Raw genomic sequence first — 27,115 nt, forward strand, 5'->3', positions numbered from 1 at the left:
AGGGGATAGAGTACATTAATGAGGGGATAATATACATTAATAAGGGAATAAGACACATTGGTGAGGGGATATGACATTAATGAGAGGACGAAAAAACACACCCAATAGAGACACATGATTTTAACGTGAAAAACTTTTCCAATATGAAGGGTAAAAGTCATGGGGCCTATGAAAACCCAATAAAAATCCACTATAATTTAAGGGCAAGTTTACAACGACTCAAACACTACAACATGCTTACAAAATCTAGAGCAAAACAGATTCCTATATATATATATACAAGAATCACAAATAACATTAAGGAGTTTGCAAAAGATCACCCAAAACGCATCCATTATTCCCATCATAAAACTTAGGTCTCCAAAACTCCAAAACTCCAAAAGATCTCCATCATTCAGATTGAATGTCAATGAATTATAAATGTGCTACTAAAATTGTAGCAAAATCGGACCACAAATAACTCTTCGATCGATTGCTTGATCAAAACTGTTTTGCCTGAAATTTTGAAATTTTGTAGCTCCTCTCTTCTAAAAAATTGTCGCACTACCTCTCCTCTCTACACTCTCCAATGTGCATCAATCTTTTGAATGGTTAGTCCTATTTTTAGAAATGAGTTTAAAAAAAATTAGGCCGCACCTAACAAAAGTAACATCAAACATAATAAAATAACAAAATTAATATATTAATAAAAAATCTACACAACTTAACATGATTTTAACTTGAATCAAACTTGAATATTATTAAAACATCAAAACTAGATGAACAACAATTAAATCAAAATCAAACAAACAAACTTAGTTTACTTATTTTATTTTATTAACCGAGAATCATTCTCTTAGATATTATTAAAATATTAATATAGGAAAATTTGTGCAAGTGTTGATAAAACCAAGGTAGGAGTGTGTAATTCTTGAAAAAAAAAAAAGTGGTCCTCGTGGAGAATGCGGTCAAAAAAATAAAGCATTAGAAAATTAAAAATAGAGCGCTGCGGACATTTTCGAAGCACTGCCCAATTTCATTTTCTCTTCCACCATTAGAGGAGAGCCCTGAGATCCCTATAGCGTGTGACTGCGACTGATTTCGAGCCCTAAATCCAAATCCAATCAAATCGAGAGCGGTGATTCTTCGTCCTTGCTCGGTTCTTCGCCTCAAAAGGCGAAACTGTTTCTGTAAATTCTCCGCTGGTTGGAGCTTGGCACCATGACATACGCAACTCATTTCTTCAATCACTCTAAAAAAGTATTCCCTCTCTTGCTTTACACGCACGCCCGCGCACAATCAATTTATTGTATTTTTGATTGTTATATCGTTATGGCCACTGAGTTTCATTCTTTGATGCCTCTGACATTAGTTGTTTGTTTTGGCATTGATGATCTCGCTTTGAAGGCGTGTTGTTTGATGGGTGTTTGGGGGATGTTGTGTTGGTGATTTGTTTAGTTTGGAATTAAGACAGGGAGTTTAGGCATGGTTTCATTCCCGGGCAGGTGCTCTTTAGATAGTTTACGTTACTATAAGTTCGGATAGCTTTCTTAGAAAATAGAAAATAACTATTCATTTAATGGAGAAATCGGGATTAAGCTACTTAAAAACTGGAGATCTAAAGGTATGAAACTCAAACTGGGTTGAATTGCGCAAGATGGTGAAGGAATAAGGTTTTGGTCAGGGGGAGGTGATCAGTGGGAGACAGAAGAGGACTTGAAGAAAAGTGGAAAATATTGCACCTCATACTCCTTGTATTATGTGATACAATATTGTAATGATACTGTAGGATACAAGCATTCCATATCATCGAGAAAAAAGTCTATTCTTGTAGTTTTTACATGATGGTTGTGATACAATACCAAACACGATGATGATGCATACCACTGTCTTGCTACAATTACTCAAACCATTTTACTAACTGGTAACTACCACCATGGCTTTTAAAATTGAAGTTATAATGCATGTGTGGCACTGCCACCATATTGCCCAATAAATATTGGGTTACACTTAAATCAAGAAATACCTGCAAGGAATGCCCCACGTTGGCAGGTTGGAAGTCTGCATTCTCTTCCACCATACCCTTTCTCTAATGACGTGTGGAGTGTATGGATGCTTCCTTTTTGGTTGCCATTTTAACTATCCTACTCCCCTCCTTGGACCAGAAAAAGAAAAGAATTTACTGACCTTTGTGATAGGATTAACTTTTTCATATATTTATGTCTTTTTTATTTGGTAACTATGTACATAAATTTTTGGTTGGACACTTAAAAACTGATAGTCTTGGACCTTCTGGTTATCTCACGAAGTAGTGCTCGTCTGATCTTTTCATTGCATTTTTCTTGATAGACTTATGGACCTTTCATACGAAATGATCCCCTTAACCTATTATTATTTTTTTAATTTGTTTTCCTCTTTACCTTTTTCTGAATGCCAAAGGTTTGGCTTATTTGGCATTGATTATCAAGTTATTCTGCCTCTATACTGGTGTAGCATTCAAGAGAGAGGCAGTCTAACAAAGGGTTGAAGTTGTTGACTTTTATTTTCATGTTAAGCATTGGTTGAGCCCTAAATCTATAAGTATGGTGATTTTTGAAAGATTCTTTTAGCTATGGATTAAAATTTTTGTGACCTTTGTGATTTTCCTTTCCTCTTCTATTTTTTCTTTTGCAGTTAGGAAATGCTCCCAATTTACTGCGGTATGAGCATGCAATTTGGGTCCGTTGGTTTTCTTGTGATCCTTGTTCCTCTCTTAGTAAGGGAGATGGTATGTAGCTGATCTTCATGAATTATGCTTGAATTTCTTTTTGGACTGGTCAAATATTTACTTGTGGTTTGCAGGCATTCCTTCTCTGATAGTCCTCTTGAGACTCATTTGACTAATGTTTATAAATGCATGCTGTTGATCTGTATGGCTTAGGGTTCAATATTTTGTTCTATTAGCATCTGGTACTACAGAATTAATATATGTCTTTTTTGGAGTCATGCATAGCTGCAAAAAAATGTTCCTTATTTTGAAAAAAGAAAAAAAAATTGTGTGAGGTCTATGAAATTCACTAACAGTACTTTTTTCTTTGTAAATTTGAAAAACGCTGGGTCCTTTTGACCAATGCATATTCATACTTAGTGGATATTAGCTGTGTGGATTTAGCACGTATGTGGAGTTTGTGTTGTATAATCCTGTTCATGCATCGGTGCATGTACATTAGCATGCTTTTATTTCTCTTGACAGTCTTTTATCTGTGCAGTTTTTATTAAAAAAATTTCTTTCAACTAAATGCAATTACTGGAAATGCATGCTTCTTGATTTCCCAAGGCGAGGAATGTTATGAGGATGATTATTTACACAAGAGGGGCATGTAAGCAAAAAAGTGTAATTTGTGGTATTGAAGTGATAGAACCTTGGAGGTATTGGCATAAAGAGTCTAGCTTTTTCAAAAGGTTCCTTTCTGTGTTGCTCGTGCTGTCCATGCTGCTCATGTTGACCGCACTAAGTAGTAGCCCATAATTCATTTTACTGATTCTGAATACTTATAGCTGTCCAATTTGGTACTTTCTGTGCTGGGTTGTATTTTCTGTTTCTGTTTCAAGTAAACTTGGCTATCTTACAGGTCTTTTGAAGACTCGTTCACATAGTTATGCATCCAAAGAAAGGGACAGTGTTTGTAAGTCTTTCACTGGTAGTGTTCGAGGTTCAGCAAGTTCCAGTCCCTGTTATAGGGCAATAAATGCTGACATCTTAATGGTGATTGGAGCCTTTCTGTTATAACTTTTACATTTCTTCTTCTCTTTTGGCTCACTTGTGGCGTTGCTTCATCAATTTTATGTGTTAATTCAACCAATTTATAAATGCTGTTGGTATGCTGAATATTGTAACTATGTCATACAGATGGGTAAATTAAAGGGAAATATTTTGGCTCCATCAATGAAAGCGCGGACTCCATTTGTTGGATTGGCAGTCAATGAAGGAATTTTATGGTTTGTCATGCACAATGTTGAACTCTTCTTGTTGATTAAACAGACTAATGACCTTTTTTTTTTTTCCTGTTTTATTTCTCCAATCTCAGTTCACAGGTACACCCAAGGAGAGGTTTTTCATCTGATTCAGGTATGGTTTGAAGTTTCTCCAACTTCATAATACCATTTTTAGTCTTATGCATTATACTTCGTTGCAGCTTTTCTCACTTTTCGGTGATACATATATTTAAATATGGGGTGACACTTGACATGTTGTATGCCGTCCCAACTATTAGAGCCGCAGATATTCCATTTTCTTATGCAATTTTGGTAACTGATGTTGTTTGGGATGGCACGTGTACATTTATTTGATAATGCTTTTGCCTAATCAACACTAGAATTTATTTGATATTTTTAGATACATATACTAGGTGATATTTCTTAGAATTTGTAGGTATATTTAAAAAATGCTTTATATTAAGGGGTTCTTGAATGGAAAATAGTGAAGCTTAGGTCCACAGTTATTAGACGTGGCACATTTCACAATGGTGGAGAATATTTGTTGCCAAGAACCAGGCATCATTACTAATACTTAATTGTTTAGAAGCCCTTTCTTTCTCCTTAACTTGATTTAGCTCTTCTCTAAGCTAGATCTTTCAGTCCAAGTGCTCCCTCACCTTACACCATTGCAGCATGTCAGAGGATTGCCATTTTATGTGTGTCCCATATAATGGCTTTAGTAAATCAAAAAAATATTCTTTTCCCCGATGAAGTAAAAAATGATTTGATGATGCTTTTTTTGTTTTATTCTTTAGATAACATTGGAAACATTTGAGAGTTATTTGAGAATTTTTTGCAAATAAGATGGATTAAGTCATCCAATTAGGATTATTTGAAATTTCATGTGGGTCCATAAACCTTTTTTGTTGCTGGCATGAGTTACATTATCCACTGTAAATTCTGTTGAATTTTTATTATATTTATTCCCATTGCATTGTCCAAAACATGTAACACTTTTAAACTCTGGTTTTTTTGTTCAAAGGTGTGCATGGAATATTTTTGTTTTTAGTATTGTCTTGAAGAGCTTGAAACTTTTTGGGCATTGAAAACAGAAGCTGTTATGCCTTTCAGATCTTGGGGTGCGCGTGTGTTCTTTCAGCCACTAGTTCACAAATAAGTAAATATTTATAAGCAAAATGTGGTCCACAAGGCAGTAGTTTGGTTGCTTGTGCAAATTATGTTATTGGACTACATTTGTGAGTTATATTTGCCATTTTGTTCTTCTGTCCAGTAGGATGTGCCTTCTTTAATCTGTGGTTGTTCTCAGTCAAATGGATCATTTTATAATTAAAGAATTTACAGTGGTGTTGCTTATTTTACTTACCAATTATTCTCTGCAATATCTTGCAGACCTTCCCCAGCATCAAGAAATTGGAATGCCTTCACTTTCACCTACAATGACTGAGGCATGTACCATTTTGAAGCTTAGAAGGTTGTCAGATCATGCTAGATTTACTATTTTCTTTTTAAATAATTCTATTGTAAAATGCAGGGTAATATTGCAAGGTGGTTGAAGAAAGAGGGCGACAAGGTTTCTACTGGTGAAGTACTCTGTGAAGTTGAAACAGTAGGGTGTTCTCGTGATCTCTATTGATGTTTCTGCTTCCTGTTGTTTGCTTGTGTCGAACTGGCATCTTAGTTTACACCCATTCAATTTTTGAAGGATAAAGCAACAGTTGAGATGGAATGCATGGAGGAGGGATATCTTGCAAAGATAATTCATGGAGATGGAGCAAAAGAAATTAAAGTTGGTGAGGTATGATTCTATCTGCTTGGTCAATGTGCACGTGTGCATCAGTGTATGTGTCTGAGTAGAAAGGAAATGGATTTGAAAATATAGAGGAATACTATGTCTTGACAACTGTCCTCTCATTACAAGTGATATGTGCATGTGCATGTGCATGTTTGCGCATGCTTTTGTGGAATGGAAATGAATTTGACTTAAGTATATCGTTTGGTCCAGGCATTCTTCTTATTTTGTCCATTACACTGTTGTCACTTGACAGGGAGGTTGTTGTGCTGAATTGTTAATTGGTTTGCTGTGCAGATTGTGACCTATACTTTAAATTATATGTCACATGATTAGCTTTTGAATACACATGTCCATAACAGTAAAATTCCGCTGTTGTATGAAAATTCTTGAAGGGCTTAGATAGTGGACTGAGCCACAAATAACCCAGGTTGGAACGAAGTTGCCCTTTGTTTGTTTGAATTTTCCAGTAACTGCGTTATTTATCATGTTAGACTCCCCTCCTTCAGGAAGATCCCTGGTGCGGTCCTGCTATCCTTTCCTTAGATTGCTTATGTGGGCTGGTCCTTCTGCAACTGAAAAGGAAACTTTCCCAAAGTTGGCAGTGGATCCTAGAATTGGCGCCGCTGATTTTCTTTACTACGAAGCTACCTCTAGTGCTTAAAGGAGGTTAAGTTTACTATTTAGTTATGTAGGAGGCATCTGACAAACTTCATTTTTTCTCGGTGCCCGCCACCTGCCCCCACTGTATTTACTGGGATAAGCTAGTGTTTTAGAAGGCGAAGGCGTGAGGCAAGACATTTTACCCCTGGTGAAGCACGACATAAGTCTTTTAAGAATTTAATTTTTAAATGCAAATAAATTATACAAACTAAAATTTTATAAATTGTATTAAAATAATTAAAATAAAATTTATTCTATAATTTTTAACCCTAAATTGCTTAAAGAGGGGCTACATTCAGAATTTTAGTTTCTGCCATGTGCCTTCCCTGGTTAAAAAGTGCCATGTGTTGTTAAAAATATTTAAAAAATAGATCCCACATCTCTCAACTCTTCTCTCTATAAAAACGAATTCCTTGTCTCTCTGATCCCTCATCTCTCTTTGTCAAATTTCTCAAATAATCTTGCAAACACAATAGAATGGAGATCATCCAAGATAGTTCCTCCTATAGTCATTGTGGCTTGCCAAAGTGAGTGAGAGGTTGCTGGTGATGAGAGAAGTTTCTAGGGTGAAGTGCGAAGATTTGGAGAATCTATGAAGTAGCTCAAAGTGTTGAGGATTTGAATCAAGTCCTTGACGTGGGAGAGAGGTCACCTGAGAAGATATGGAGTATGAAGATCTGACCTGGGTGACTATTTGAAGCATTGTTGAAGGTTGTGATGTGGGTGTTCATCAATGAAGGCTTCGTGCTTAGAAGAGTCTGAAATAACTAATGAGCAAGGAGCCCTAATATGTTCCTTATTTTATATTTCTAAGATTAAAATATGAATAAGTGAGAGGACCCATAATGCATATGCTTCTCCACTAACTAAAGGTGTAAAAAAGGTGCATTTTTCTTGTTGGTGCATAAGACCAAATCGAGAAGGTATGCCTTTGGGGTTTTTCACGTTTGTGGTTGCGCACTTGCGCATTGATGTATTTTGGGCAGAAAAAGCATTGAGGGACACTCCAATAATGCCTTTTAAAAAACTGTGCAAAGCGTAAATTATGTCTTGATTACTAAAGTCTGATTAAATTTGAAGTGAATGCCATTCCATTTCAGCGGTTTTAAAATATTCAATAATTTTATCAAGATCTTTTCAATGGGTAATTGCTCTCATTCAAACTATAAATAAAGCTTGATATACATTGTTGGTCTACAACCTAACAACTTAAGTTTTTAGTTTAAGTGGTAATCTACTATGGTACCAAAATTGGTTACCAGGAAGTCTTGGGGTTTTAGTATTGTTGCCTGCATTTATTGTGTGGTATTTAAAAAATTTATTGTGTTCTTTATCATGGGTGCTATTTATCGCGTGTTTATCTTTCCATGTGTTGTTTGGCTGTACGTGCAGGGGAGTGTTAAAGCTTGATATACATTGTTGACCCACAACCTAATAGCTTAGTATGACCTTCATGAGGAGGTATATGTGGAGCAACCACTTGGGCTCGTTGCTTAGGGAGAGTCAGGCTCAGTATGTCGACTTGAGAAATCGTTGTTTGGATTAAAACAATTTCCAAGGGCATGGTTTGGCTGTTTTAGTACTATAATACTTGAGTTTGACATTCATCGGTGTGCAGTAGATCACTCTATTTCTTATCGTTACTCCCTCTGGCAGGATTTTGCTTATTGTGTATATGGATGACATTGTGATATCTAGTGATGATGATCGAGGCATCCAAGATCTAAAGCTTTTCTTACAGAGTAAGTTTCAGACCAAGGACTTGGGACCATTGAAGTACTTCTTGTGTATAGAAGTATCGAGATCTCGTATGGGAATTGTGTTGTCACATAGAAAGTATGTACTTGATCTTTTAGATGAGACGGGGCTGTTAGGATCCAAACTTGTTGAAACACCCATGGATCCCAATAGTAAGTTAGTGCTAGACATGGGTGATTTTTTGCCTAACCCAGGTTAGTATAGGAGACTTGTTGGAAAGTTGAATTATCTCACAGTCACCTGATCATATATATTCTTCGCAACAAGTGTTGTGAGTCAATTTCTCGATTCCTAGAGAACAAGTCACTGGGATGCAGTAACTCGCATTTTGAGATATCTCAATGGTGCACCAGGGAGAGGTCTCTTATAGGGTCACAATCACACTCATATTTAGGGATATACAGATGCAGATTGGGCCGGGTCACCTTCCGATTGAAATCCACAACCGGGTATTGTCTCTTTGTTGGTGGTAATTTGGTGTCTTGGAAAAGTAAGAAACAAACTGTGGTGGCCAGGTCAAGTGCTGAGTTAGAATACAAGGCTATGGCGCACACTACATGTGAACTTGTTTGGTTGAAGAACATGTTGGAAGAACTAGGTTTTCCACATTCTTAGGCCTATGGAGTTGATGTGTGATAATTGAGCTGCTATTCATATTGCCTTATCTTCCATGAGCGGACAAAACGCATTGAAGTTGATTGCCATTTTATTCGAGAGAAACTTGTGCAGAAGTTCATTACAACCACTCAAGTGAAGTATGAGTTTCAGCTTGCTAATTTGTTCACTAAAGCCTTGGGAGGTGCTCATGTGAAATTCATTTGTAATAAGGTAGGAGCATATGAAATATATGCTCCAGCTTGAGGGGAGTGTTAATGGTTATTTAGTCATTTAACATTATTATTAATTGTTAGAGTTTGGTTTGTGATAAGTGTAAGTTAGTAAGGGTATTATGGTCATTCCTATTGTACTTGACATATATTATAAATAGAGGGAGAGACTTATTATTGAGTTTAGGTCTTCCATTAAACACAAACTTATAGTGCAATTATAGTTAATTTGGGGGCTAAATAATTTGAAAACACCAGTTCTGAAGATTTTGAATGTCTCTACTTAAAAGTCACAAAAGGCCATTGATGTAGGACAAGAAGCAAGTCCTTGGGAAGATCCTTGTTGGAGTATAATTAAGAAGAATTGGGCCAAGGAATTGTTGGGTTTAGTTAGTAGTTTATTATGCATGTGTAGTTTAATAGTATAGAATTATGTGTATTTGGGGGTTTGTTTGTAATATGTTTGTATTCTAGTGGTATGTTTGTAATGTAATGTAGTTTTAGGGGTATGTGTAATTTCATGTAAAGAGGCTTTGTTATAATAGCATGTGAAAGCCATGTTGTGGACTGTTATGATTGAATTTGAATTTGAGAAGTGAACATGAGTTCCCCCTTTTATCTCATCTCTCCTCCCTTCCCCTTCCTCTCTTCAATTTCTCCTAATCTCTCCCATGGCTGCAGATCTTTGATGCTGCCCCTGCATCATTTGGTATATCAGAGCCCAATATCGATTTCTGTTCTTCCATTTCAATTTTTCCCCATCTTTCCCTTCTCTCTTCTCTTCTACCATGTTCTCCTTCTTCTTCTTCTTCTTCCTCTTCCTCTCCTTCTTCTTCTTTTTCTTCTTCTTCTTCTTCTTCTACCATGTTCTTCCCTCCTCTTCTTCTCCTAATTTTCTCCCCTAATTCTCCCAACTCTCTCTCTATTTCTTATTTTTTATTTTCTTCTTCTTCCTTCTAATTTTTCTCTGGTTCTGATTCTCTGTTCTATTCCTAATCCCCTGCCGCCCCACAGTATCTGAACAATTTAATGTGTTCCATTTTTCAAAACAACCCCTACACACAAAATTACACACACACTTCCCACATTCTTCTTCTTCTTCTTCTTCTTCTTCTTCTTCTTCTTCTCCTTCTCTTTCTGTTTCTCTTCCTTCATTCTCTCTTTGATTCTTCTCTGCCTTGAAATTTCAGTTAAAAAAAAACTGTTCTGAACAATTTAAGAGATTTTTTTTGAAACTACACTTACACACACACTCCTCTCCTTCTTCTCCTCTCTGTTTCTCTTCCTTCATTCTCTCTCTGATTCTACTTTGCCCTGAAATTTCAGTTAAAAAAAACTGTTCTGAACAATTTAAAAGATTCCAGTTGTGTTCCATTTTTCGCAACAACACCTACACACACAAAAACAGACACACACCCCCCCCCCCCCGCGGGGGGGCGGGCGTGGGAAACCTTAGCCCCTGAATTTTTGTCACCATTCCACTGGAGGACTCCCGTGCGCCTGCCAAACCTTCTTCAGCTGTTGGCCTTCCAGATTTCTTGAAATCTTCTCTTCCTTCATTCTCTCTCTGACTCTTCTCTGCCCTGAAATTTCAATTAAGAAAAAAAAAACTGTTCTGAAAAATTTAAAAGATTCCAGTTGTGTTCCATTTTTTGAAACAACACCTACACACAAAAACAGACACGCACACACACTCCTACCCTCTCTGGGTGGGAAGCCCTAGCCCCTGAATTTTTGTCACCATTCCACTGGAGGACCCCTGTGCTCCTGCCAAACCTTCTCCAGCTGTTGGTCTTCCAGGAACTCCAGTTTCCTGTGCTTGTTTCTTAACACTGCTACTGCCATTGCAATCCCCACCCCTTGATCTACCGTCGCCTTTGGACGTTGCTGGCAGCGCATGCGCCAGTGACTGAGTGAGTTTGCTTGACTCCCCTCCTATTTTTGTGAGAAATTGCCTAGCCATGATATTTTGACCTGCAAGGATGTATTTTGATTGTGGATGCAATATTTTGCAGGCAAGAGTGATAATTGGCTACAAAAAGCAATAAATTGTCGCTAACAGTGCTGAAAGCCAAGTTCAATTCCTGCATTTTGTGAATTTATTAAGTAAATTTATTACTACTAAATTTATTACCACACCCAAGACCACAGGTGATTGAGGATAGCATAGTAGTCAAAGGCACAAGGGAAAGGGTACTTGGAGCCGAGGTGTGAGGCGAGAGGTGAAGGCACTCGCCTCACAAAGGTGTGGCGCACAATTATTAAATTTGTGCACAATGCCTATTTGATGGGTAATTGATATATGAAAAAACATCAATAGTAATATTATAATTTAAAATGCCAAATATTCAATACCAAAACATAAACACATAGAAATTAAGACAACTAGTACCAAGTTACAAAGGAAACAAACATAGTTCAACATAAGTAATTACACATGCAAAGATTCAAGCTTCAAATTAGAAAGGAAATGAAATTGCCAGGCTGAAAGCCCAAAAGCATTAACAAGTGGCTTAATGCAAGTCAATCTATACCTTGCCAAGAGCAGGGGCAGCCTGCTAGGCACCAGCAAGAAGAAGAAGAAGAACTGAAAAAGAAGAAGCAGAAGAAGAACTGAAAAAGAGGAAGCAGAAGAAGAAGAAGTTAGTGCTGGTTCGACGGCTTGAACCTTGAAGACAAAGGGTTCTTGCGAAGGCTCAAAGACTTGAAGGCTTGAAGGTGGAGGTGTTTCGTGCTGGGATGAAGATTGTGCTGGTTCGAAGAAGAAGAAGAAGATGAAGGCTCTCTTGTTGGCGGAAGGCTCGAAGATGAAGGTCGTGCTGGTTTGAAGGCTTGAACCTCGAAGACGAAGACCTCGAAGACAAAGGGCTCAAAACGAAGGTCATGCTGGTTCGAAGGCTTGAACCTCAAAGACAAAGGGCTTTTGCGAAAGCTCAAAGACTCGAAGGTTGAAGATGAAGATGTTTTGTGTTGGGACGAAGATTGTGTTGTTTGAACCTCGAAGACGAAGGGCTCTTGTGATGGCTCTCTTGCTGGTGAAGACTCGAAGACGTGAAGACGAAGCTTGGATTGTTGGTTTTGTGTTGGTTCAAAGGCTTGAAGTCGAAGCCTGGACCTGCTGGTTTGAGTCGAAGCTTCTGGCCAGGGCTAGGGCTAGGGCTAGGGCTAGGGTTGGTTCGAGTCTAGCTACGTTTTCTTTCTTAAAAGGTTAAAAAAAATGAAGTTAAAAGGTTAGATATTTGAGGCGCGATTCACTGCGCTTGGAGCCTCAGTGCGCTTGCTTGCGCCTCTTGAAGGTCGCCTTGACTCAACCCTGATGAGGCGCTACCGCGCTAGCCTTGTTGCCGCACTGTGCTTCGCGCCTAGGCGTGCCTTAGGCACGCTTTTGACTACTATGGAGGATAGTTCTTGAAAATCAGGAGTCAAATTTGTGGTTTTGCAAGAGCAGATTTAGAATTGAGGGCAATTGTGTTAGGGGCTTTTGGTGGTATGTAGTTGCAATATATATGAATAAGTCCAGCTATGCGGTGACAATTTACTGGAAAGATGAATGGCTTTTGTTATACTCGGGGTATAATATGACGCTGTTCCATACCTTTTTTAAGTGGAGAAAATGTATACAAATTCATCATTGATGGAAGATGTCCTATGAACATGGTTTCTAGAAATGGAGTCTCTCGTATGCTACTTCATCCAGAACCTCACCCAAAGAATTATTAGATATCTTGGGTTGATAACTCTACATGTTTGTGGAAGACGTTTGGTTCCTATCCACATGGGTTATTATTTTGATAATGTTTGGTGTGGTATCATACCCATAAATATTGGTCGCGTACTCCTTGGTGCTCCGTAGTTGGATGATTTGGGTGCAACTCAAGGACATGATAATACATATGTCTTCCATTATGATGGTAAGAAGATCATCTTAAGCCTGCACTACCAACCAACCAACCAAGACAAGAATTTGTTAGTTACTCAACTTGAAGACACTATAGGGAAGGAAATGCATGTGTTTGAGGACATTCAAAGTCTTTCAGACATTCCTAATGTAGAGTTTGTCATTCTTGATGAGTTCATTGATACAAATTCTCAATTCAGTTCTATGAATCTATGGTGCTGTCAATGGAACATGGTTTCTTATCTCACTCAAACGTTGGATTTCAAAGAATCCAAGTTTGTTTCTTACTTCTAATCCTCCAACTTTTCAAAATTCGAGGCCGAATTTGAGGATAGTTGATGTAGGACAAGAAGCAAGCCCTTTGTGAAGATTCTCGTTGGAGAATAATTAAGAAGATTTGGCTGAGGGATTGTTGGGTTTAGTTAGTAGTTTATTATGCATGTTTTTAGTTTAAAAGTATAGAATTATGTGTATTTTGGGGTTTGTTTGTTATATGTTTGTATTCCAGGCAAGGTCTTAAATTTTGATTTCGACTCAAATTTTGAAGCTCCAAAAGTACGGAAATTTCGATTTCGATGTCGATTTTGATTTCAATTTGAAAAAATAACGGAAACTAGTAGTAAAGCATGGAATTATTTGTGAAACTTTAGAAATGGTTAACACACATAAAAATATAAGTTTTAAGACTAATATATTACAAATTAAATACATCTATGTTTTGTATGAGATGGAAAAGTTGTAAAATAGTATGTGTATCAAACATGTTTGTAAGATAATGTACATCAAACATATTCAGTTAATACAAATGAAATTCATAAATCATTTAAATATTATTTATTATATAAATATTGATAATTTAGACATGAATGGTTAAATAAAATATTACTATAAGTTTATTTTTTCATATAATTTCAAAAGCACTTGTGATAACTTTTTGCTCAATAAAATAAATTAAAAGAGAAATTTCACTTCACTCTCGAGGTTTTGATAAATTTCGACAAATTTCGCTAAAATTTTGGGGTTTTGATAAATTTCGGATGATTAGTTGAGATTTCGACGGAAATTATGCAAGACGGAAATCAACTGCCATTTCAATTTCGAAGGTGACGGAAATTGAAAATTTCGACAGTTTCGTGGAAATTTAAGACCATGATTCCAGGGTTATTTGTAGTGTAATGTAGTTTTAGGGGTATATCAAGTAAGTGTAATTTCATGTGAAGAGGCTTTCTTATAAATAGTATGTGAAAGACATGTTGTGGACTGTTATGATTGAATTTGAATTTGAGAAGCGAACGTGGGTTCCCCCTTGTATCTCCTCTCTCCTCCCTTCCCTTTCTTCCTCTCTTCAATTTCTTCAATCTCTCCCATGGCTGCAGATCCTTGATGCTGCCCCTGCATCAGCCACTCTTCTGATTTTTTTCTTTTCCATCTATTCCCGTGTGTGCATTTGTGTACACATTTACATTCCCAAAAAATATACAATCTAAAAGAAACTTAGCAAAGCTTTAATATGTTTCTCATTTCATATTATTTAGCAATGTGACTGATTTTATGAAAAAATAAAAACTTCCATTGTTGAGAAATTCCATATCATTTGCCCTGCAATATTTGCTGGCACAATAAGAATTGCTGTGGCAGCATTTTTTATCACTAGATGGATGTATTTCACACACCATATTCATACTGCATACCTTAGCCAATTCTTTTCTTCTCTAGCCTTTTGCATACACTTCTTCTTTTAGCTACCACTTTTTGTTTTTTGAAAAAAATTGAATTGGCCAATTTTATAATTTTATCATAATCTACACTCTTAAGAAAAAATGTATTTACCAACTATTTTTGGAGCTGTTTTAGGGAAGAAGTAACAATTTTGATATGAAAATTCTCATCCACACTTGGACTCCTAAGGGGAATTGATCTTGGAGTCAAGGTCTTAAATTTCAATTTTGATTGAAGAAGTGTGGAAATTTTGATGGGACTATGCTGATCTCAATTTTGACTTGGGTTTTAAAAATTGATGGAAGTTTATAAAACTTTAGGAGCTGTTTGGTATTACTATAAAAATCATAAAAATGAAAATCAGAAGTAAAAACTGAAAAATATGAAAATCGAGAACAAACAACTTGTTTGGTTAATATTTCTAAAACTAGAACAAATTTAAAACTTGATTGAACAAATGCTCATTTTGAAGCAAATAGCATTTAAAAAATATGATTAAAATATTACAAGTATAAAATAACACAAATAAAAATATTATAATAAATATAAAAATTATTATAATTATTTTTTTAAATAACATAACGAATCTATTAATGAAATAAATAATTGCAATGGATGGAGATAAGAAATCCTCTTAGAAAAACAGAGAACTAACAAACAAATAAACACATACATTAAAGCTGCCTTCCAATCTCTTTGGACATCAGACAACATTAGACCCTCAAAAAACCCAAAATAAATTTTTTTTAATCAGTAAGGAGGAATGTGTATTAGCAGGGCATCAAAGGGATGCCATCCGAGGTACAAAACATCAATCACTCCGTAGAGTGTTGCAAACATCAAGGATTACATTAAGATCATTAATAATGTGCCCACTAAGCCCGCTGGAAACAACAACAATCCACTACTCTTTGCAAATCTGAAGCGGAGTAGCTGTATCTTTGAAGGCTATCTTATTTCTTTCTTTCCAAGCAAACCAAAAGATGGCGAGAGGGATGAGATTCAAAGCCTTTCTCTTCTCGTTGGTGGGTTTGATGCTTTTCCGAGCCCAAATCTCCCCTCCAAAGGAATCTACCCAAAAGAAGCATAAAAAATAACTTTCTCCCAAAGCAATTATTTGTTTAATTATTATATTTTAGAATTTACTTTACAAGAATAATTGTACATGACAGGTGAAAAATATTAAAAATATTTTTCGAATGATTTATTATTATTTCTTTTATTTTGGAATATTTATGGATATTTTATTTTAATTATAGTTTGAATTCATGTGATCATGTTATTTTATTTTAATTAAAAAATATGTATAAAATGAACGATTTTATCCTCAAAAGTTAGTTGGATATTAAAATATTCTAGTCACAGGTTGTCTAAACAAAATACTATAAATATACACCTAAACAAATGAAGTAGAAAACAAAAAATAGAAATGAGACCCCTAGAACTAGTAGCAGAGATAATAATGCAAGATTTTAAACTAAAATATTATAAATATACACTTCAACAAAAGTATGTGGTGCATAAGGTGCAATATTTGTAAATTAAATTAATATAAATGAAAATTCATAACTTCAATATTAGTTGTATAATACACATTATTTAAACTCAAAAGATCACATTAAATATTGTAGCCATCATCTAAGTTTATAAAATCTTCAGAATCTAAAAGCTATAATTCATATCCTTCTTGTAATAATCTTTAGTTTCAATGTAAAAAAAAAAAAAAGAAAATAAATTAAGAGAGAATTACAATTTGGGCTTTCAAGCTCAAATTTGAATTTCAAGGAATTTTCATTCTTTAGTTACAATTCAGATGATTTGTGGAGATTCTGATACAAAATTTGTAGAATGGAAATTGGCATCCATTTTGATTTCAAGGGGTGTGGGATGCTGAAAATTTTGACAATTTTTCGTTGAAATTTAAGACTGCTCAGAGGGAGGTCATGACTTATATCCCGCTAATGTAACCTTGCACCACACCAGCTGATGTGGGATTCTGCCCCGTTCTCTCTTATTTTTTTTGCAAGGTAAGGCAGTATATGCACACACACATGGCGAGGGGGAGGAGAGGTAGTATTGGGATAGCTGCAAGGACAAAAGGCAAACCTGCACACTCCAAAAGGAACTAGCTTTCGGAGGGAGGGTGAGCTTCATATGCTAAATGACCCAAGCATTTGCAATTGTGGGACTGTAAAGATGAGAGTTGGTATAGTTGTTGCGTTTGGTTAGATTTGGTACCAATTTTTCATAATTTAATTAAACTCAATAACATTTAAAATATATGGACGGTTTAAATGTTTTAATTATTCACCACTCGCTGTTATTTGGGGCTGTATTATTGTAAGATGAAAGTTGTATATGAGCTGTTAATCAATTGCAGCCCTTTGTCGTTCTTTCTGTTTGATAAAGGTTGAATGAAAGACAATAGATACTAACTGGTACTAGGGGTTCACTAAACTATTGAGAAATTGCTTCCGGCCTGGGATAACATGACATAGTCTGTGAAGTATTTGGGGCTACATATTTCTATTAAATCACAAGCTACAAGTCCTTATCTACAACCTTTGGGTGTATTTTCCTTGGCCTGCCCCCTATCTTGGCAGTACCTTCCACTGAGACCATATTACTTAATGTGGGCTTATTTATTGGTTTTTGTTCCCATAACTATCAAACCAACTTTCTTCCTTCTTTCTTAGATGATAGGATATTTTTTACTACTCATGCACAAGCATTTTATTTTTTACCCTTCTTGCCCACCACTTATCCATCTCAACACCCCATTTTTAATATGCTTATTGGGAACATATTTTCTGGCTTCCTATGATTTTTTGAAACTAGTGGGGTATTGCATGTCATGCGTCTGCCTCTCAGCTTGCTAGGTCTCCTATGGTTTAATCTTATCCTATTTTCACTTAACCACGTCCATTGATTTTGTTCACTCATATTTTTTTTTTGAGGGGTGGGTGGTGGGGGGTAGGGGTGCGGTTTCAAATCCTTCTCAAGCCTAGAAAATATTTGCATTGTCAGAAATATTATTTTCTTGCAACTTTTTAAGCAAAGGCATTTTCTTGTGATTATTTTGGAAAGTAATATGGGTAAGGGGGTGGAATTTTGTATGAAGAATAGAGGTAAGAGGGGAGATAAAGCTTGAATGGTATAATAGCTGCCTCATAACAATATATGTTACATTATATGAGCATGTATTGACTTCTCTGTACGCATGCTTCAAGCATTGGATGATCATATATTTCAAAATCCTTCCTTGGCATGAATTAAAATGTAGTTCAATTAAACAAGCTATGCAAATATTGCAAATTATATCAATTAGAGGATCATTTTGTTAATGGATGAAGAATGCTTGTTATTTTGGAAAACTTTGTTAAATTAATAGAAGGGACAGGTGCAAAAGAAATAAATGACTAAATAGATAAAAGCCTCAAACAGAACAACAGAATGGACCCAGGGCCAGAAACGTCATGCAATAAGAAAATTTGAAAAGCCCTGGACGTTAAAAAATTGATCAAATTCTCCTGGTAAAACTTCTCTAGTTCTTATTGCCAACTTTGCGTTCCTAGTTGCTTTTTTAACATTGAGACTTATATATATTTCTTCATAGGTGATTGCTATAACTGTTGAAGAAGAAGAGGATATCGCTAAATTCAAAGACTATCAACCTTCGAAATCAGGCGGTGATGCTGCTGCAGCAAAAGGACCATCTGTTTCTACCCCGCCCAAAAAAGAGGTAGCTGAGGAGCCGGTTAGTTCACCAGAGCCTAAGGTTTCAAAGGACAGGGCAGCTACTCCAGTACAAGATCGCGTTTTTGCCAGTCCACTTGCGAGAAAATTGGCTGAAGATCATAATGTAAGTTCACATAATACGTCCCCACTGAATTTTTTTGTGATTGATGGTCAAATGGGATCATAATGTAAGTTCACATAATATATCCCCGCTGAATTTTTTTGTGATTGATGATCATATGGTATGCAACAATTACAAGCGATAGCTCAAATTGACATGTTCTGTTTGATTCTTGTTATATGAATTTAGGTACCTCTCTCAAACATTAAAGGAACAGGTCCTGATGGGCACATAGTGAAGGCTGATATTGAAGAATATTTGGGTATTTTCTATCCTTTGACATATCTTCAATGACTACTTTCAATAATAACAACATATGAATTAATTTGTTTTCTTTTTAAAAATTATTATAACTCCAACAGTCTTTTCAGCTGATTATTGAACAATTTTTTAAACCTGTCACCCCTCCCCAATAGCCACTGGCGGGAAGGAAGTTTCACCAGCAGCATCCAAGGACTCTAAAGCAGCAGCAGAATTAGACTACACAGACCTACCTCATTCGCAGATACGAAAGGTAATGTTTTGAATATCATCATTATGATCATCTTATTTCTGGCTGCATGTATTTAATTTTGCCATCCACTGTATAATTTACTAGATTTTGAGGTTTTATATTTCTGTTTAAAGTATTCTATTGTTCATTTCTTAGCACAATTGCACTTCATCTTTGTGGGGCTAATTCCCTGTAAAATCTTGACAGATTACAGCTTCTCGTTTGTTACTCTCAAAGCAAACCATTCCCCATTATTATTTAACGGTGGATGCATGTGTTGACAAACTTATGGAGTAAGTATTCATTTGTACTGTCTTTTAAGGATCAACCACAGCCAAATCTTTGTGGTAATTTAACTGTTGTTTCTCTGCAGTTTGCGGAATCAACTTAATTCCTTGCAAGAAGCTTCAGGGGGCAATCGATTATCTGTCAATGATCTTGTAATTAAGGTATTAGATTCTAGCATGATAAACATGCATGTGCACTGCACACACATTGTGTGTGCTTGCTATCTTTATTCCGTAGCAAAATGAATATTTGTTTTGTCAGGATATGCCAATTGCGATGCCCCTTGCTCTTTTCCTGTCTCGTTCACTTTTACACCGTAAAGAATACGGTTTTACTTGCTTCTTTTGGGATTTGCTTGTGCAATCAGGGTGCTGAAAAATACTGGAATGATACCATGATGTAGGGAATCTTATGGGACATTGTTCTCTATTTGGCTTGCTTTTGCTCATGCTTGTATACATTTTAGGCATTAGAAACATCTTCAGATGAAGTTTGCATTAAAAGCTGGTTCTCATATCAATGGCACACATAGAAACATCAAAAGGCCTTTTCTGGCAGTTAACATAAGCACAAATATTTCAGGCTGCTGCTTTGGCTCTTCGAAAAGTTCCTCAGTGCAATAGTTCATGGACCAATGATTATATTCGCCAGTAAGTATAAAATAATGGATCCTATAGTTGCCCTATATATCAAGTTATTTTTTGTAGCATGCATACTAACATTTTTTCTGCTATTTATCAAGGTATAACAACGTGAATATTAATGTTGCGGTGCAGACAGATCATGGGCTGTTTGTCCCTGTTGTCAGGGTGGGTCATTGTTTTATTTATTTTTTATTGAAAAATTCCATGCTTTTAGTCCCAATGACATTTTACATCAAATTAATGGTACTGTTCAACATGCAGGATGCTGACAAGAAAGGCTTGTCAAAGATTTCAGAGGAGGTCAAGCACTTGGCCAAAAAAGCCAAAGAGAACAGTTTAAAACCAGAAAATTATGAGGTCAGAACTGTGCTTCTATTTTATTGATTGATGCCAGTTGAGAAATCGACCCACAGTATTGGTATATAATCACTGGGTTCATCCTCGCTGCAGGGAGGCACATTCACCGTATCAAATCTAGGAGGGCCCTTTGGTGTGAAGCAATTTTGTGCCATTATCAACCCCCCTCAGTCAGGGATTCTTGCTGTTGGCTCTGGTAAGACGAGCACTCTTTTAAGTAAATTTTTTTTTTTTTTAATATTTGGTTACCATTGTTGGCATCATCATGGTGATACTAAATTGTACCCGGTTTTTGAGCAGCTGAGAGGAGGGTCATACCTGGTTCAGGTCCTGATCAATTCAATTTTGCCTCTTTCATGTCTGTAACACTCAGCTGCGATCATCGTGTTATTGATGGTATGTAGCTCCGAAACTTTTCCTAGGGTATGAAATGAGCCGATGCAGTATTGATTCAAAATTGATTTGACATCAGATTAACCCTTATGAATCTTTTCTCTCTATGTTTAGGCGCCATCGGGGCAGAATGGCTGAAAGCATTTAAAGGCTACATTGAGAATCCAGAGTCGATGTTGCTCTAAGCAAATGGTGGTTTTTCCAAAATTTTCTCCCATGCCTTCCCTTCCCGTCAGATTATTTTCTTTTATGAATTTTTTGTGTTTGATGGATTTTGATCTCATTTTTGAGTTCCAATCATGTATTATTATTAGTTGGTGCTTCGTGGGTTTTTCCTCATGGAACAAAGGTTGCGTGGATTTTGGAATAAGAGGATCCAGGCTTTTTAACCATATGAAGCTTGCCGAGTATAAACGACCGATGCGGCATCGTGTGCTAGCAGGCGTCATGTTTTGATAGTCTCAATAATGTTCATACACGCTTCCCTGTTCTCCAGTTAGCAGGCTTACCACTAGAGCTGTCCTTTTATCTGTGCATTGTATTTAGTTGCCCGTTAACAGTGACATGCCCTTCTGAGTAATTTTGAAGAAATAATTTTATACCATTGTTTGGTAGATAAGAATGGAATTGATTGAGAGAGAACTGGAATAAAGTTTTATTTGAAAAAAAATTATAAAATTATGAAGATGGAATTTAGTCTATTTTATTCCATTCCATTTATGTGTATTCTATCTCATTTCATTGTTAAGTACCAACCAAATCATTAATTCTAGCGGTCAGGGTTCAGCCCTTGTGTTGAGAAGAATTTTGTTGAATAATACATCAACGGTGGCACTAATGTAGCTAGGAGCGTGGTGGGTGGGTTTTGGGGGAGGTTTTTAAAGGGTGAAATTGTAAAGCTAACTAAATAAAACGGACAATTGACTTGCGAAGTCTTGAAATCTCACTTTCGGCAACAAAACATGCTTATTTTTAGTACCATGGAAGAATTTTCCTTGTTTCCGGCTTTAGGCTATTATTTACTTTTTTCTCTTTTCTTCATCTCAACTTACACGAATCCAGTAATTCTCTTTATCTTCTTTTTCTCCATACCTTTTCTTCCCAACCAAACAGTGCTGGAGAGTTGGACAGAAACCCGAGATACTTTCTGCATATGGTAGGAAAGTAAAATATTCCTGACAAACTATATCATCCTTCTTTCTCAAGCTACTCATACCAATATGTAAAAAATTCTATGCAAGATTATTTTGATTATTTGATTAGGCTTTCCATTCAGAAAATTACATGAAAATTTCAATTAATATGATATAGTATTTGAGAGTGAGTTTCAAACCTTGAATTTAGATTCAAATAAATATGAATAAATTTCAATATAATTTTATATTACATCTTTATCTAAATTCAATACAAATTCAAATTCAAGAATCTCCATAGTGTATATATATTTTGTGCGTACAATAAATTTCAACACGTCACTCATAATCTTCAATCTTCAATCTTCATCTCTCTCTCTACACACACACACACACACACACAACCTTTTTGGCTGCATCCAATAATCTCATTTTTCTTGATTATATTTTCCTGCAACTTGTAATAATTTATAATGGACTAGAATAACTGTTCACAACACAAAAAGAATATAATTAAATTGTAAACCAAATAAAAATAAAAGATATAAAAATAATTAATTTTATAAAGAAATAAACAAAAATATATTACATAAATATCATGTGTCCTCCATAGTTAGTATAGTATATAATCCTCGAACCTACAAGGCGTCACAATTCACAATTCTCATCAGCATCATTAGGTATCACAGCCTCTCATGTGAACATGATGCAACTTCAATCCTACAACTTCCATCCATCCTCAACCATTCATTAGCTCGCATTCATAGTCAGTCGTTCATCTCTTTATATAGCTTTATTTTGTTCTTTAATATATTTTAGTGTTTAGGAACATGAATTTGGAGTCTTGAATTACATTTTGTTCAAATTCATACAACAATTCAAATTCAAGTCCTGAAATCCAAACTCTCAAATATAGAGGTAATCACTACATGTGCTATAAATTACGAAGCTGAAACTCAACAATTTACACAATGCACATTACATGCAGCAAGAGAAAATTTCATGATAGTAATTTTTTTTTTCTGCTTGGCTTCATCATAGTGAGTTAATAACAAAACATCCAAGCAAGTAATTATAAAATTGCTATGCCACACATTCTAGATGCATCTTAATTCATGCAGTAGATTATTTGGTTACCAACCATGTTCCATTAGAAAATCAACCCTTGGCACCTAAAAGAGCATTAAAAGTGCATTTGGTTTGGAGGAAATGGGATGGCATTGGTAAAGGGCTCATCCCACCACATACTATTTAAGGGGTATTTAAAACTGTTAATCTCTCTCCCCAAATTATTGATAAAAAAAAGGGTGCATATGGCTTGGACAATCTTAGGATGATTATAGGCAAAGTTGGCTTTGTGTACGCATAATAACAATAACAAAAAACCAAGTTTTAAGTCCCACTAGGCGCGATCGAGTACATGAATCAGTTTCCGCCAATTTACACGATCATAGACAATTTCCTCTGATAAAGGCAGGACTATTAAGTCCTTACTCGCTGTCTCATTCCAAGTTATTTTAGGTCACCCCTATCCTTTTTACGACCCCTCGCAGTAACTAGCTCAAATGCACTATTTGGCCCTATGTTGCAGACGTTCAAACCATTTGAATCATCCCTCTCTCATATTATTTTCTACAGGACCTATGTCTAACTTATTGCAAATATGTTTATTCCTTAATTTATCTATTAATATTATGGCACCCATACACACCTTAGGATTCTCATCCTAACAACTTTTACTTTTTAAATATATTGTTTCTTAGGTTACCCAATATTCTAATGCATATAACATAGTTCATCTTAGAACTATCCTACAAAACTTTCCTTTTAATTTTAAGGGTATTCTATGAGTACAATATGCTCAAAGCACCTCTCAATTTTACCCAACCTACTTTATGCATTATATTTTGTTCAATTTTTCCTTCGACTTGCATTGATCCAAGGTATCAAAATCTTCACGTGTAATTGATTTCTTGGCCATCAAGTTAACATTTTCTTCAACATTCCTCCTACTATGACTGAAATTAAATTTATATATCTCTATCTTATTTCTACTCTATCCTAAAACCTCTAAATCCTAAAGCTTCTCTTCATAATTATGACTTAAAAAAAAAAAAAAAACGAGAAAAGGAGGATAAGACTCCTATGCACCAAAAAATTAACAAAAAACAGAGAAATAATAATAATAATAATAGAACTAACACTTTTCAATCATGCTGGAAATCATTGACATGCATTTCCATAAACACTCCAGAAGTCTTCTCCTAAAGTAGACAGAAAGGCTTTTTTCTTTTTGGCTAGGCACGTAGATACAAAGGTTAAAAGTGACCCTTGAAGATTCAAATATTCTTTTCCAATCACACTAAACTCATAGCAAGCAGCACAGAAGTCCACAATTTTTTTTTACATTCTTACTCCTCCCAAAACCACTGACATAGGAAAAAAATAACCAAAGAATCTAGGACAACCTGCTACTTTCCAAACAAACCAAAAAGCTCACTCCACATATTGAATCCAAGCATCTTCCATACCCTTATTTGAATTGATTAGAATCTGCATGTCCAATAATCTCAATTCCCACTTGATGGAGAACCACCAGTGGAGAACATTAGATGTTTATTGGTACCTAGAACTTTCATTTTAGGTTGGGATATTTCTGGTTATTTGAGAAGTCTGACTAACTTAGATTTACTTTGCGAATTTAAGTACTTTGGGGTTATTTTATAATTCCCTTTTTTATTGGGGTTCTTATGTAAATATGTGTTAGCAGTAGTGGTTTAAGTGCTGGACACGCAAGTTGACGTACAGTTATTGCGTGAATCAGATCGGAATTGCAGTCTCTCACTCTCAGGTTCCTGTTGTTCTCCTTCTTCTTCCTCCTCCTCCTCCCTTCTTCTCTTATCTCTTCTAATTCTGTCTCACTTCTGTTCCGTTCCTTCCCCATCTCTGTTCTTCTTCTTCTCCTCCTCCTCCTCTCAATTCTCTCTCTTATCTCTGAATTCCCATACTTGTCCTACATCAAATTGGCATCAGAGCAAACCAAGATCACCATGCAGCCATTTAAAGTTAGAAATTGCAGGAATTTCAAGCACTGTTCATTTGCAATTTCTCTGAAAATTACAGTCGTGTCCCTCATCTTGAAACCCTAATTGTTACAAAGCAAATCACAACACCTCCTTCACTGTCAGAATCAGGCACCACCAAAACCTCTTCCCCTGCAATATCACCTCCATCTGGAAAGGGGTGTGGCCCCACATGCCACTTGCAGGTTCCCCAGCTGACCCCCTTCAAGTTCTCATTGGAATCCCCACCCTCTGAGCTGCTACCAGCTCGGAAAACCATTGCTAGAGACACATTGCCAGTGGCATAGGCGCCCCACATGCCAGCGACCAGCAAGTGGGAAATTTCCAGACTGCTTTCCTGCTTCCAAATTCGTGAGAAATTGCCTCCAGCTGCAATAAATTGAGTTTGCCCTTGAGATGTTGAAGCAAAATTTAGGAGAAATTCAAGTGTTTGCCAGTGATACATGTTTGGAGGAAAATTTTAGAACCAACACTAGATTCAAACTTCATTTGCTGCAATTTGTGAGCTTTTATTTTGCAGAAACTTGAGAAATTGGGATTTAGGAAGTTAGCTTGAGATATTGGACTCCCAACACAAGTTTTTCTGAGTTTTGACTACTTGCTACCATTCAGATTGAGGTCCAACCGCTGTGTTTTGGGATTTACTACAACAATTTGGTCGTCCTTTGCGAGATTTTGGAAGGATAAGTTCAGCATGACAGCACCTTTAACCAAGTTTACAAGTAGAGTTTTCTAGGAGCATCTGCGAGAAATTTAAGTGAAATATTTGAAGAATATCTTCAAACTACAAAGTCAGAGCAAGGACTTTTTGGTAACATTGTATGAACTTACATTACTTAGGCTCCAAAGAAATTGATTTAATGTTGCCCATATATTTGGTACTTGTCTGAATTTGCATTGGTCCATATTTTCTCTTACATTGTAAAAAAAAAATGAGTGAGTTCCATTTATGTGGTTCCTACCTAGTTGGCAATTCTCAACAATTATTGGACCAATTACCATAAAAATTTAGAGATCTCATTTATTAGTGTGCTCTTAATAAGGAACCTAAATGCTAATTCTATTCAAGAAAGGATTGAGGGTTGAAATCAGAAGGTATATAAATGTTTGACAATGTCCCACTATTCTATCTGAGGCTTCACCATATGGCTTTGGAAGCTGAGAGATTTCTCCAGCTACCAACCCATAACCTCACTTCTTATTTTGAATAATTTCCTCAATCTAGATTAGTTTCTCCATAGACGAGGTATTCTTAGATCCTCTGAAGATGTTCAAGAGAAAACTCAAATTTTTGAGGATAAAAAATCAAATATAAGTGCCAATGCAAATTGTTGTGTAATTACGTGTCATGACTACATAACTGATTTGCATATTACTAGTTCACAATTTTTTGATTCTTCCGTGAACATGAGTCATGAAACTTCTCAATGGTCACTAGGTAGTCCTAGGCCCACCCAAGGTGTTCAAGTAAAAAACTCAAAAACTCTACTTGTTGAGCATATCAAAAGTGCCCATCCAAATTTTGCATAATAGAATATCATGACTACATAAATGATTTGCATATAACTAGTGCACAATTTTTTGATCCTTCTGTGGATGTGAGTCATGAATCTTCTCAAAATGAGGTCATAGACTTGTCTTTAGTGACCCTAAGCACAGTTGGAGCCTATAGGTCAGAGATGGACCTTGATTTGTCACTAAATTTGGCTGTTGCGCTTGCAATGAACAACAAGATGAGTTGCCAATTACTAGGATAGACATGCTTGTCAATGACCTTGCTCTTAAACCTCAATTTTCCATTTCTCACCCAAAGAGGAACAATCGGTTGCTCTAGAGTTTGTTGAAAATTCTTTAATGATGAAACCTATTGTTGAAAATCCCCTTAAGATTATTTATTCCCAATTTAGTAAACTTGTTCCTCCATGGCTCTTATCTTCTCCATCTACATTTTCCTTAATTAAATCTAGTGAAACATTGTCCATCGTCCTATAATATGGACCAAATGCATATTCGCTTGAGCTGCTAATTGATTTGGATATTAAATTGATTTCTTGTTTGGAGGATGTTAATGGTTATTTAGTCATTTAGCATTATTATTAATTGTTAAGAGTTTGGTTTGTAATAGTGTAAGTTAGTAAGGGTATTATGGTCATTCCCATTGTACTTCACATATATTATAAATAGAGGGAGGCACCTATCATTGAGTTTAGGTCTTCCATTTTACCCAATTATTCAACATGGTATCAAAGCATGA

At 35.9% G+C, this 27,115-nt stretch overlaps 1 protein-coding gene across 1 annotated transcript; it reads left to right on the forward strand.

Annotated features, from left to right (window-relative positions):
- Window positions 1–965: 965 nt before the first annotated feature.
- LOC131164954 (dihydrolipoyllysine-residue acetyltransferase component 2 of pyruvate dehydrogenase complex, mitochondrial-like) lies at window positions 966–21,346 on the forward strand. The gene is made up of 20 exons (XM_058122521.1): window positions 966–1,239; window positions 2,653–2,746; window positions 3,591–3,724; window positions 3,869–3,957; window positions 4,047–4,087; window positions 5,347–5,402; window positions 5,489–5,563; window positions 5,660–5,752; window positions 18,228–18,473; window positions 18,660–18,732; window positions 18,887–18,984; window positions 19,171–19,256; window positions 19,337–19,412; window positions 19,834–19,901; window positions 19,994–20,060; window positions 20,157–20,252; window positions 20,346–20,448; window positions 20,553–20,648; window positions 20,760–20,837; window positions 20,960–21,346. The coding sequence occupies exons 1-19, from the start codon at window positions 1,201–1,203 to the stop codon at window positions 20,828–20,830; spliced, it is 1,701 nt and encodes a 566-aa protein (XP_057978504.1). The 5' UTR covers window positions 966–1,200; the 3' UTR covers window positions 20,831–20,837; window positions 20,960–21,346.
- The last annotated feature ends 5,769 nt before the right edge of the window (window positions 21,347–27,115 follow it).

This window comes from Malania oleifera, chromosome 9 (genome assembly GCF_029873635.1).
Source record: "Malania oleifera isolate guangnan ecotype guangnan chromosome 9, ASM2987363v1, whole genome shotgun sequence".
NCBI lineage: Eukaryota > Viridiplantae > Streptophyta > Magnoliopsida > Santalales > Ximeniaceae > Malania > Malania oleifera.

Coding starts and splice junctions, on each gene's coding strand:
- LOC131164954 (XM_058122521.1), top strand. CDS start 1,201: ATGACATACGCAACTCATTTCTTCAATCACTCTAAAAAA. Junction 5,564..5,659: donor TACTCTGTGAAGTTGAAACA/GTAGGGTGTTCT, acceptor CAATTTTTGAAG/GATAAAGCAACAGTTGAGAT. Junction 18,474..18,659: donor AATTGGCTGAAGATCATAAT/GTAAGTTCACAT, acceptor ATATGAATTTAG/GTACCTCTCTCAAACATTAA.